Source organism: Piliocolobus tephrosceles, chromosome 11, assembly GCF_002776525.5.
Source record: "Piliocolobus tephrosceles isolate RC106 chromosome 11, ASM277652v3, whole genome shotgun sequence".
Lineage (NCBI taxonomy): Eukaryota > Metazoa > Chordata > Mammalia > Primates > Cercopithecidae > Piliocolobus > Piliocolobus tephrosceles.
The window spans coordinates 52798075-52811029 of record NC_045444.1 but is presented as its reverse complement, the minus strand read 5'-3'; the positions used below and the strand labels follow the sequence as shown (position 1 = coordinate 52811029).

Here is a 12955-nt window from a genome sequence, read left to right as displayed (position 1 = left end):
GGTATATGGTAGTTTGAGGGACACTCAATGTTTAAGAATAGCTTTGATTTCTGGCACTGTCCAGGATCCATTCATATCAGAAACACAGCTGTGAGATTCTGTTTGAAACAGACATCATAAATTCAGGGATCATCTAGAGAGCAGTATTTTAATATTGTGGCTTCTGGACTGAGATAAACTTGAATTCCAATCCCTGCTCTATTACTTACCAATGGTGTACTCTTGGGCAAATTATTTAACTTCTCTATGTTGTAGCTGTAAAATGGGAATAATTATAGATCTTGCCTTCTATGATGACTGTGACTATTAAATGATGGCAATGCTCATGAGGCCTTCAGCTCAGTACCTGGTAGATACGCAGCGTTCCGTCATTACCACTTGCTAGCTATTAGCGGTAGCACAGTGCCTCCTCCTCTAGTCACCTGAGGGCAGGCAAATGTTAGCATGAGGAGAGGCATTCAAGGATAAACTAAAAAATTTATGGGCACTATAAAAAAGGCTACAGTTATAAACTAAAGGGCAGACCTGAAACATATGTTGGTGAAAACAAAATTGCTGGTGCTGGATAAATAAATATTTTTAGAGACACTGGTGCATATGAGCTGCAACCTCTTGATTTTATGTTTAAATGTGAAATTTTAAATGATATATGTGCCGTGTGTATGTGTGTCTGTGTGTGCTTCCATGCACACATTGCATGTATATTAAAGAGAAGGAAAATTTATCTGTGGAGCTCCTGGTTTTTGTTTTTATTTCTTGTTTTTATAACTTGAAATTTCTTTTCTATGAGAACTTCAAATGAACATATTTCAAGGTAAAAAGAAAAAGTTACGGAAAAGGGATTAGATTTTAGTCATAAAATCATTATGATCAGAAATGGAAATACTTTTATATTGTTATATCATTAATAACAAAGAAATCTGACATCTAATCAACAATGAAATCAGAACATGTTGATTAATTTAAATGTATGTTCCTGACAGGGTTCCACAAATGGGGGGAAAAGAGCACTGCATGCATTACATTGCATTACCATGCTTTAGAGTAATTTGTCTCATGGCATCCAATAAATGACTTACATTCGCATAAAATAAGTTAGTACACTATTAAGTACCATAAATCATCATATTTGGTAGTTGGTGCAGATGAGAAACATTAATGGAGCTTGAATTTGTTTTAGGTGTTTGGAACTTATTACATTCACTCACCACTACACATTAAACATAAAGAAATCTCTTTTCAAGTAGGAAAATGTGTTAACCATTTGTCTCCCATACATAATACAGTGAGTATAATGTATCATGTATTATGAAATACATAATACACTGTATTATGTATCATAAACAAGGGCACAGTTAGGTGCCTGCAGGTTGCTTGATCTCCAGGAAGAGGGTGGCTGGATGGCTGTACCTGTTGTTTACAGTCACCTCCACTCCAAACTGTCAATACCTGCCCTGCACATTACATTAAGTATCTTGAATTTCAGTGTTGACAAAAGATTACAAACTTCTAAGTTCAGAGAAAGGACTTAGTCTGAGGAATAAAAAGGGGGCAACTCCACTAAAGAAAGATTTGCTACATCAACTCTGAGACCCGTTTGGGTGAGGGAGACCAGACAGGGGAGCCCATGGAATTAAGGAAGTTTGTCTTCAGAGGATCATTTCCCCTGCAAAAGGAATAAATGTTCCCTCATCTTAATATCTTATTTAACCATAGTACAATTTTAAAAGTAGGAAATAATTAAACCTTATTTGACTTTCACCACCTTTTCCATTGATGTCCTCTTTTCTGGCCCAGGATTTGGTGGAAGAGTCCACATTCCATTTAGTTGTCATGCCACTTTAGTTTTTTCCAACCTATGGTAATTTCTCAGTCTTTCCAAAGATAAATATGTTTTAAAAGATAAATAAGATAAATATGTTTATTCAATACTTCTATTCACTGGATTAATTTAACAAATACCACAAGTGACTATTTTTTCCCTTCCCTATCATCCTATGACTGATTTTCATACTCTATCAGGTTCTTTTCAAGAATCTTCTCACAAGCAGAATAAACTAAAGGGAGAAATAAAGAAAATATTACCTTTAGAAAGATGACTAAATAGGGAAAATTTGGGGGCCTTTGGATCCACCAAGAGTCATGGAGATGACACTTCAAAGACAGTCTCTAAGTCTAATCATGGAAAGTCCACCAGCAAACCAAACCTCCTGCAAGAAGTTAAGACAGGACATCCAACATTCCTGGTGAATAAACTTCCATTTACTGTGGATAAACCTGAAAGAAATTACCTTACCTAAGTGATCACACAGTATTACCAGTAATCAGACTCATTGATTTATGGTATTTCCTGATATGATGTACTGTGAAGGGCAAAACATCATTACTTCTGTGGCATTCCTGCCAAAAATCTGTACCCATGAAAAAACATCAGATAAGCTCATGTAGGAAGGCATTTTCTACAATTATTCTGCTTGTGAGAAGATTCTTGAAAAGAACCTGATAGAGTGTGAAAGTCAGTCATAGGAGGACAGGGAAAGGAAAAAAATAGTCACTTATGGTATTTGTTAAATTAATTCAGCCAGTACCTAGAAATGTTGAATAAACATCTGAGAAAGATAGGCTGGGTAAAAGAATCAGGCTCCTAACAGGGGCAGTAGACCAAATATCAATATTCTTACAACACAAGGGCAAAAGCCCTCACTAGTCTACTGAGTAAAATGTCAAAGAATGCCAATCCATGAACTGACAGCAGTTTTCCCAGTGGAAGGCAAGTCAATATTGCTTAACATCCTTGTATGGTTACTGGTCCCATGTTTTTTAACAGTGTCATATTGTGACTGCACATATCACTACCACAAACAAATGGGAAGAGATGGCAGTTCCCTCTGAAAGTCTTAAAGGCCATGCAAATATGTTTAGTTGGGAGTTTTGCCAGCTATTTCTTTTTCCAACTAAAATAAAACACTGGACAGGAAGCAGTAAAATAGCAAACATATAAGTGGGTGAAAAGAACATTAACATTATTTTTAAAAACAGATTATACCACAAAGAAAAAGCTGCATAAAATGAAACAAAACATTATGGCCCATCCTCATGGTATTCTTGAGGTCCTCTCTCTGTCTATAGTTTTAATAAAGCTTTGAAAACTATAATTGAACAAACTGCAGCTCTTTGTCTCATCATCTCAAAATGGGATTGTAACTCATGTTAAAAAGTTTCCTCAGCATTTGCTGTACTGATTATTCAGTGAGGGCTCTTCTCAGTGGGACCTTTGCAGGCTGCAAGACAAAAGTGTTGTCAGATGTATAAAATCTTCTTTGCCCAAAGCTTCTTTCCACTTTTAGAAACCATAGAGTGTTAGCCTCTTCTTTTATAGATGAGAAAACAGAAGTCCACTGAGATTAAATATTTTCTCTCAAGGACATATAGTGGGTTACAGAGATAACAGAGGAACAAAAATAGAAGGAATATTCATGTAGTGCTACCTTGGTGCTACTTTTTATATTTCATTAGGTGCTGCCTCTTAAATGCCTCTTCTCCTTCAGGTGTTGTATCATTTGTCTTCACAAAAATTAGGTGGTGTATTAATCTCCTTATTTTACAGATATGAAAACTAAGGATTAATGAGTTAAAATAAGTCATTTGAGTTTATACAGTGAGAAAGTTCCCGAGCCAAGGTTTCCAACTGACCCTTTGTCACCAAATTTTAAGTTCTCGTATGCTACGCCGAAAAGAAAATCATTATTCTATAGAATACATTTTCTAACCAAAATGATCACTTTTATTAAACTGGACATTTCAACTCTATAAAAAACTATTTGCCATTTTTTCAGGCAAAGGAGAAATATTTTATTTCTTCAAAGATCTCTGAAACTCTTCCTATGGGAATAATCCTTATTTTTTATTTTTTTCTATACTAATATTAATCTGCATTTTAATTTTTCTATATATTTTTGAGAGTTTTTTTCAGTAATCATTTTCAAGATTCTAATAACTTCTGTCCTGTTAAATGCTTTTACAGAAATACATCATGCTTGACAGCAATTACCTCCGAAACACTGATGAGAGGGGAGGGTGGGGAATGCGGAGTCAGAATGTACTGACAGAGGTAACTGTCTGAAAAGAAGTACTGCTTGCTGCTCTGAGATTAGAGATAAATTAATCCCCAAGTCCCCACATGCCATGGTTTAAGCAGCAAAGATAAATTCTAGCATCTAATGAAGTGATTTTGTAGTAGAAGTCAAAATGTAAGCCATGCTTTTAAATGCCTGATATTATGCAGAACTAAAAAGTAGAGGACAGATTGGTCATTAAATGAATAACCAGAGACTCTGGTTAGTGGAGTGAATGAAACTCACATATGCTGAAAACTGTAGCATCTTTAATTATTTATGCCCTATCTAATCACTGATGCACATGTAGGTTCATGGTCCCTTAGCATTTCTCTTCATGGTTTTCTCCATGCCTCCGATTATGCAATAGATTAAATCAATGTATTGCAAGGAAGCATAACTTGTATATGGTGATGGTGGTTCCTATTTTCTATAAAGTTTAGCTCATGCTTGAATAGTCTTTGTCAAAAGTCTGGGGCCTAAATAAATGATAGAAACTATTTATTGAGAATTAGGTAAACTCAATCTGATGATATGAATGAGTGTGGTTAGGGGAAAGATCAGAAGAGTGCATTGAAAACACAGGAAGTCATTAAGTAATCTACTGTAACAATCAGATGTTTTACCATTTGGAGTCTAAAAGACATGAATAGAATAATTAGATTAATAGAGTAATTAATTAATTGAAAAGTGAACCCCCTTATTAATGGTGAGAATATACAGGAGACTGAAAGGATTCTTTACCGAGGCTTTTTAGTGGCCTCATTCTCTAATCCCTATGGACAGCAACTGGGAGCTTCAAAGAATGATGAACTTTCACCTTCCTATTCTGTTCCAAATTAACTTCAACACTGCATCTATTCTGACCTGGGCAACCAGAGTCAAGTTCATTTTATTTAAAAACTGTATACATTCTTCACATAATCTACATCACCCAATAGCAGAAAATATGAATTGAAGTAAGTGTATTCCAAGTGCTTTTTGAGTTCATAGGTTCCTTTCTAATATTTCTTTTTTTTCGAGATGGAGTCTCACTCTGTTGCCCAGGCTGGAGTGCAGTGGCGCAATCTCGGCTCACTGCAAGCTCCACCACCCGGGTTCATGCCATTCTTCCGCCTCAGTCTCCTGAGTAGCTGGGACCACAGGCGCCTGCCACCACGTCTGGCTAATTTTTTTGTATTTTTAGTAGACAGGGGGTTTCACCGTGTTAGCCAGGATGGTCTCGATCTCCTGACCTCATGATCCGCCCGCCTCAGCCTCCCAAAGCACGGGGATTACAGGCATGAGCCACCGTGCCAGGACTAATATATCTTTTTTTTTAATAAAACAAACAAATGAACTTCTCCTGATTAATTCAATCTTTAGGTGACTATGTGCTGAAGATCAACACAGATGAGCTAAAACTAAGACATTATGATTTACTGAAGTTTCTTGATTATGTAATATTATATGCATTCATACTACTAATTACAAATAGAAAAAAATCAAAGACCTGACTTTGAAATATGGGAATATGCTCATCAGGGAAGAACAGAGAAAAACTCCACAATCATGTATTACTCAACCATTTTTTAACAATGTTTAAAAGACCTATAATGTAACTGTATTAGTTTCCTATTGCTTCCATAACAAATTGCCATTAACACTGTGGCTTAAAACAGCACACATTTAGGCCAGGCGTGGTGGCTCACGCCTGTAATCCCAGCACTTTGGGAGGCCAAGGTGGGTGGATCACTTGAGGTCAGGAGATCGAGATCATCCTGGCTAACACAGTGAAACTCCGTCTCTACTAAAAATAAAAAATTAGCCATGCTTGGTGCTTGTAGTCCCAGCTACTCGGGAGGCTGAGGCAGGAGAATGGCGTGAATCCAGGAGGCGGAGCTTGCAGTGAGCCGAAATCGAACCACCGCACTCCAGCCTGGGCGACAGAGCGAGATTCCGTCTCAAAAAAAAAAAAAAAAAAAAAAAAAAACAGCACACATAGCAGACATATATTATCTTAGAGTCAAATTCAGAAATAAATTTCACAGGTTAAACTCAAGGTGTCCAAAGCCCTTGGGGAACATCCATTTCCTCGCCTTTTCCGGTTCCTATGGGTTGCCTGAATTTTCTGGGTCATGGCCCTGCATCACGTTAGCCTTTGCTTCTTTCATCATAACTCCTCTGGCTCTCTCAGTCTGACATCCTGTGGTCCTCTGATAAAGACTCAGTTTTTATCCGGGATAATTCATGAAAATCTTTGCATTTCAAGATTATTAATCACATTTGTAATGTCCCTTTTGACTTGTTGGATAACATACTTCTATATTCTGGGGATTAGAATGTAAATATCTTTGGGAGGTCTTTGTTACTCTGCCTAGCAAAATAACTATCACCAGAGTAGTCACTTACTTGAATCTAAGTGAAGAATAAGTCATGAGTTTCATCCGTAAATACTTGTCAACACGGATCCTTCTAATGTTTATGGTTAATTCATGATACATTAAATGATCCTGATTTTTGCATGTATTTAGTTAAACCTGTCTGTGGGATAGTGTTTGCAAAATGGATGCAATTATTTTTCTCCTAGTATCTATTTCCCTTTGCAAATGCAAGTTTGCAATTCCTTCTGTCAAGAGGTGGAGTCTATGTCAGTAGTACACTGTTAATCTGGCTTGCTTTGTGGCTACTTTGATCAATAGAACATGGAGAAGTAATGTGCAAATTCTGAATACAGCCCTCCACAGGCCTCATGTGTTCCAACTTTCTCTCTTGAAACTTCTATGACCTGTGCATACATCTGTGCTACCTACCTGAGGAGAAGAGATGCAGAGCTGAGTTATCCCGGCTCTGTTGTCATCCTAGAACAGCCAGATTCCCGCTGACTTTGCAGCTGACCATAGATGCATGAGCGACATCAGACAAGATCAGATGAACTGTCAAGCTCATCAGAGACTTCTAAACAATCATAAAACCACTAATGGTCTAACCTCACTAATTTTGGGGTGGTTTGTTACACAGCAAATGCTATTGATAAATTACATAATAGTAATGTATTTCTTAGTGTTACAAATAGATGTGACATTCTCTCAAAGATTTGTAATTTTGCAACATATTTTTGTAAATTCTTAAAAACTCTTAAAATTATGTTCTATATCATTTATTTGAGAGGATGCTTACATCATTGGATTATAGTCTGCCTTATAAGCATGAAAATCTTCAGTTTCAATCTTCATTTTAAGTTGTTTTAACAGACATGAATAGAATTAGAAATGACAATAGGTTGTGTTTTAGAAATGACAATAGGTTGTGTTCATTTTGGAAAATTATAAGATGAAAAATTATTTTAAGAATTTCTCACTGATTTTCTATTATAATTATGTTAGAATAAATTGTTTTAACAAAGACTCTGAAATAGTGAATGTTTTAGATATTGATATCTCTTTTTAATGACCTTGCACACTTATAGAAAATAATGTTTGTTTGCTTATCGATGGAGTCTCACTCTGTCACCCAGGATGGAATGCAGTGGTGCAATCATAGCAACCTCTTGCTCATGGGATCAAGGGATCCTCCTGACTCAGACTCCCGAGCCAGTTAGTTTTTAAATATTTGTAGAGACAGGGTTTTGCTATGTTGCTTGGGCTGTTCTTGAACCCCGGGCAGTAAGTGATTCTCCTGCTTCAGGTTTCCAACGTGCCGGGAGTACGGGTGTGAGCCACTGTGCCTGGCCTTTTGAGAAAAATAGTAAGAGTCTTGTAGATCCCTTTTCCTAGTAATAAATGTTTGACCAAACTCACCTTAAACAGACACATTGTAATGAATATGTACATTTCCCCTCTGTTTGCCGAAAAACATTTAGATTAAAAACTGTACACATGTATACACATACATTATATACACATACATTATAATGTCTAATTGTAATGTACATCTACTTACAATATATATACACATACACATATATTATATAAACATACATTAAAATGTATAGTTACATATACATGTATGTGTGTATGTGTATGCATATGTATGTCAACTTACTTGTAAATAGATGTACATATACGTGATATTCCATACCTTTAAAAATTCTACAAGCTCTCAATTTACTGCAATTGTTTTATAAAATTTATAAACCAAGTGCCTATTACTGAAGGGTTTCCTTCCATAGCAACATTAAAATGTAGTTTATTGTTTCTTATGGTTGAGATGATTTGCTAGCTGCAAAATATTTTCCTTATTTGAAATTATTTCCTATCCTTGCTTTAAGTTTTATAAATATTGAATACCTTTACCACATCCCCAATATCTCAATAGTGTCCAAAAACAAAAATATCAGAGTTACAAAGTAGCCAGAATTTTTTAGATGATTTATGAAAATAAATATATCATGACTTTATAATGAAGTACTACATAATATAAAGTGGTGACATGAGAAAGAAAAAAGCATCTATAAAAACTAAGAATAACTTGTATATAATTAATATACTATAGAGTGAAATGTAGAATTTTAAATTTGATTGAACTAGAATTCTTCTTACATGCCCAACAATATAACAAAATACTTCACTTGGAGAAAACAAGTTAATTCCTCATTGACTTCTCTTTGTTATTTTTCTTCTCATCCCCTTTGTTCTAGAATAAGTTTGCAAACCTATCTAAAACTTTTTATGTAAACTGATTCTAAAAATTATGTGTCTTCTATGGATAAGAAATTTTTAAATCATCAACCTTGTTTCATACATGTATGGAAATACCATATTATGACATAGAACCTTAGAATATTTAAAACAGTATGTTACATAAACTAAACTTATCTCATTTTAACAAGGCAAATGGTGGTTTTAATATATCTGGTTCTTTTCATAATTATTTGTATAGTTACTAGATGGCAAACCACCTATCATGTTGAATATTACTAATCTCACATTTAAATCAGAAACAATTATTAATGTTTTATTATATTATTGTTGTATATAAGCAGTTGCGTCTCATCCAGATGAGAGAGGTTATATTACATCATTTATATAGATGACTTTTTCTACCTTTGGTCATTTCTTTTGTCAGTTATCTTGGGTAAATGTTCAAATTACAGTAAAGTCAACAGAGATTGAGTGGAAATTATTTTCTGTGGCTTTACTTTTCTTAATGTATAAAGATAAAAAATAAATGACATTGTAACTATCTTTGTTGTGTACCCCAATCCCTAAACATTCATCTAAAAAATATAAAAGTATAAACAAAAAGGATTGCACCTGTGAAACAGAAAAAAAAAATCTTCAAATCAGGGATCAGCAAATGGTTGCATGTTTTACGAGATCCTCTAGTCTCAACATAACCTCATAAATATAACTTCATATCCCTTATTATCATTAGAGTTACTTGATGTTCAAAGAAGGGTAGCTTACTACATATTTCCCAGTAACACAACTGGAAGCAAAAATTAGCAAAACAATCGATTTTCAAAAATTTTCTACTTCTGTGATGCCTTCTATGAAGGCTAATTATCCATTAACAAGAATAGGACTGTGTACCTTCCTGATAAAACTGTCATTAGGTGAAAACCAAATAAAACAAAAGACAATCAAGCAAGCAAGCAAACAAACAAACAAACAAAAAACGTGTGGAATTTGCTTTCTAACGGAAAACCTGAAATCATTTATTAATTCTTTGTAAAATTCAACTATAATCTCTATTATGTGCAGGCCCTAATGAGTGTAATAAATTTAAGTAACTCCAGTTGAAATAGTAGTTGCTTTTAATTACCACAAAAGTATAAATGTGGTCTTAGTTAATAATGTTGCTAATCCTGTTTCCTGAATTTGGCTAAATGCCCTCTTTAGCTAATAAACATATTTTATATGTGACATTATAATACACCATAATCACTGAGGAATGATCATCACCTACCACAAAATATTCCAGACTCTACCCTTAGTGTTTAAAATATGTTACCTAGTGTTTAAAATATGTTACCTATAATCATCATAAGATCCATGTAAAGTAGCAGATTAAGACATTTGTATTTCTAAGGTTAAGTGTCACTCAGCTAGAGAAGTTAATGGCAGGCTTTAGGATTAAAACCTAGATCACTGTGGTTCCAAAGCCTTCATTTATTCCATGTCATCATCATTACTGATAAATCCTCATAGAGCTTTGGCTAAAAGCAACACCATTTGTTAAATGTTTGAGGTACAAAGAGTGGTTAGAAATTGTTCCTGCCTCTAAGGAATTTACAACCTAGTTGAAGTAATAAGGCACATACATACAGAAACATCAACATAAGAGGGCATATCAATATTGTTTTTATGGAAGTAAAAGGAAGTCAAGTCCACATTGAAGCAGACCATAGAGAAAAATTTAATAGGAGAGGATGTCACATTTCACAGTGCGTTACATATCGGCTTCAGGACATCTGTCTAGAATATTGGTGGGGGGAAGATTACATGCTTAGTAATAAATGGTAAGCTAGGCAAGGAAGTGATATGTAAACATTGACTCTCAATAATAGCTCCTTACCTTTCCTCCATGTTCAGCTGGTTTGTTTCCACTCTTAGGAGCCTCAAACACACTTCTCAGCTCATCGAGGGCAATGGAAAAGCGCTCAATCCTGCGCCGACTGCTCAGGGAATCCTCCTTCAGCACTTCTGGCCGACCATATTCCCTGGTGGTGTTACACTTGTCCACAGAATCCTTCTCTTCAGGCTTCGAGCTCAACGTCTCTTCCCCGGTATTGCATGGCAGACGTGTGGGATCCAAAGGTTCAGGTGCTGATACTACTTCTTCTTCAGGCTCAAGCAATTTGCTTTTCTGAGGTTGGAAAATTGTACAATGGCTGTCCCTGGGATAACACTCACTTCTCTGATAATCACAAGATTCCCATTTCTGCCTCAGGAGGTTGAGGGAGCCCTTCTGCATTGGGAAGATGGATGGGTCCAGGTTGTCCTGCAATATCAAAAATCCTTTTATCAAAGATACACTCAAGAGTTTAAGTTATTTTCAGACTCAAAATACTCCAGGAGCACCAGCTCTTGGGGTTTGGGTCTCAGTGAAGAAATCCAACTTTCCTATACAATTCCATACAATTTCTGGCTCTTCACCCCACAAAGTTATGTAAGTTAAACTAGAATTACACAAATTATGGAGAGGTGTGGTTTGTATAGCCATGGCTGTTTGAATATAAAGAAACAAAAGCAAAGAACACACAATTTTCTTCCATTTTCCTTTTATCTAAAATCAGCCAACAATTATTTAAAATAAAAAATTTGGACAGTGTTACTTCATTGTTTAGTATATTCTAAGAAAAGGGCAATTTAAAAAGTCTAAAAAGAAAGTAAAGTGGTTCATTTCCTGCCTGCAACAATTCAAAACTTCCTTTGGAATTACTGGTTTCTGTAAAAGTCTTATTTCAGAAGTAGTAGCCTAAGAGCTAAGACTAAGAGCTAATAATTATTAAGTTCTTGTTCTCAGGCAAAACACTTTGATAATGACTTTACATGTATACCTCATTTTAATCCTAATATTATCACAAAGAGTTAGTTGCTACTATTATTACTATTTTGCAGGTAAGAAAATTAAATAGTAATTTGCCCAGGATTCTGAGTGACAAAGCCTGGATTTGAAATACATCTGTGGAACTCCAGGATCTGCCCTCTTAACCAGTGGAGTTTATCTTTTGTACTTTGAGTTTTCAATTCTCATCTCATTGTGAGACTAACTGGAATTTCACCTTGTTTTAGAGTGTTTTCTGGTATGATAAGGAAGAAAAAAATGGCAAAGTGTACTCTTACCAGAAACACACACACACACACACACACATATCATGGGCAGCAAGAATTATATGCTAGCATGAATTTTTGCACAGAAATAGCTACTTCCTGTTCTAACCCAAAGATTCTACACTGTACGTTTGGGGCTTTAAAACATAAATTTTGTTTTTGAAGGATCAGGCATTTTCCTGGAAAAGTAGCAGCGCAGTGGGTCTGGTAAACAATATGTCAGATGAAGGCTTAGAAATGTCTCAGAAGGTCACCTAACACAATAGCTCCATATTTCTTTGACGACCAGCCACATCATGAATAATATCTTATACACGGGGACTCAGTGCACAAATTAGATTAATAAAAGTGTATATAAAAGAAACAAACTTTGTGTTCATTAAACGATAGTTTCCCTAATTATGTGAACTGCCTGGTGATATTTTCTACTCCGAACTCCTTCACTTTTAAAGATAATGTGTGTTGCCTACTAAATTGACATAATTATATAATAATGTTTCATGGACTGCTGGGTAGCTCCATGCTTACAGCAGAAGTTCAGTCCCAGGTTGGGTTTTACTAACCGTGTGACCTTGAAAAATCTTCACTGGTAGAATATACATCATGGTTTTACTTTGAGAAATAAATTTGATAATGCATATAAAGCTTCTATTGTGTATTCAACACCCCAATAACTTAAATCCACACCCAGCTGTATCTCTGGCTAAAGCATCACTTTAATCACTCAAATATTGATGCTATACCTGAACCTCCTAGATAGGAGTGCTTGGAAGAAGAAGAGGGGGTATTTTAAGACACAAAGCCATTGACTGAACAGATTGGAAAATTTGGCCTTAATAATATTGCCAACTAGTAAGTTTGAATTAGTCACTTATTATAGAAAGTCTCAATAAAACAGTATATCAAAGAAGACCTGAATATCTGTTTGGAAAAGTGATCAGCATATGTTGAGAATTTAAACAACATATGTTGTTAATGTCTGTGTCTCCTGTGTGGATGACAGAAAAGACCACATTAACATGGGAATGGTTGAGACACTGTCACAGCTGGTAGGAGTGACCTCACGAGGTTATTTAATGAAAG

General features: G+C 35.4%; 1 protein-coding gene across 6 annotated transcripts in view; it reads right to left on the bottom strand.

Annotated features, from left to right (window-relative positions):
• The window catches only part of XIRP2 (xin actin binding repeat containing 2), a 351802-nt gene that overhangs the window by 322796 nt on the left and 16051 nt on the right, over positions 1-12955 (bottom strand). For all 6 annotated transcript variants that reach the window (XM_026454147.2, XM_023188124.2, XM_023188120.2 and 3 more), the window contains one exon: positions 10614-11039. In XM_026454147.2, the coding sequence (XP_026309932.1) occupies positions 10614-11012 (399 nt within the window). In that variant the 5' untranslated portion in view covers positions 11013-11039. The remainder of the gene's footprint in view (positions 1-10613; positions 11040-12955) is intronic.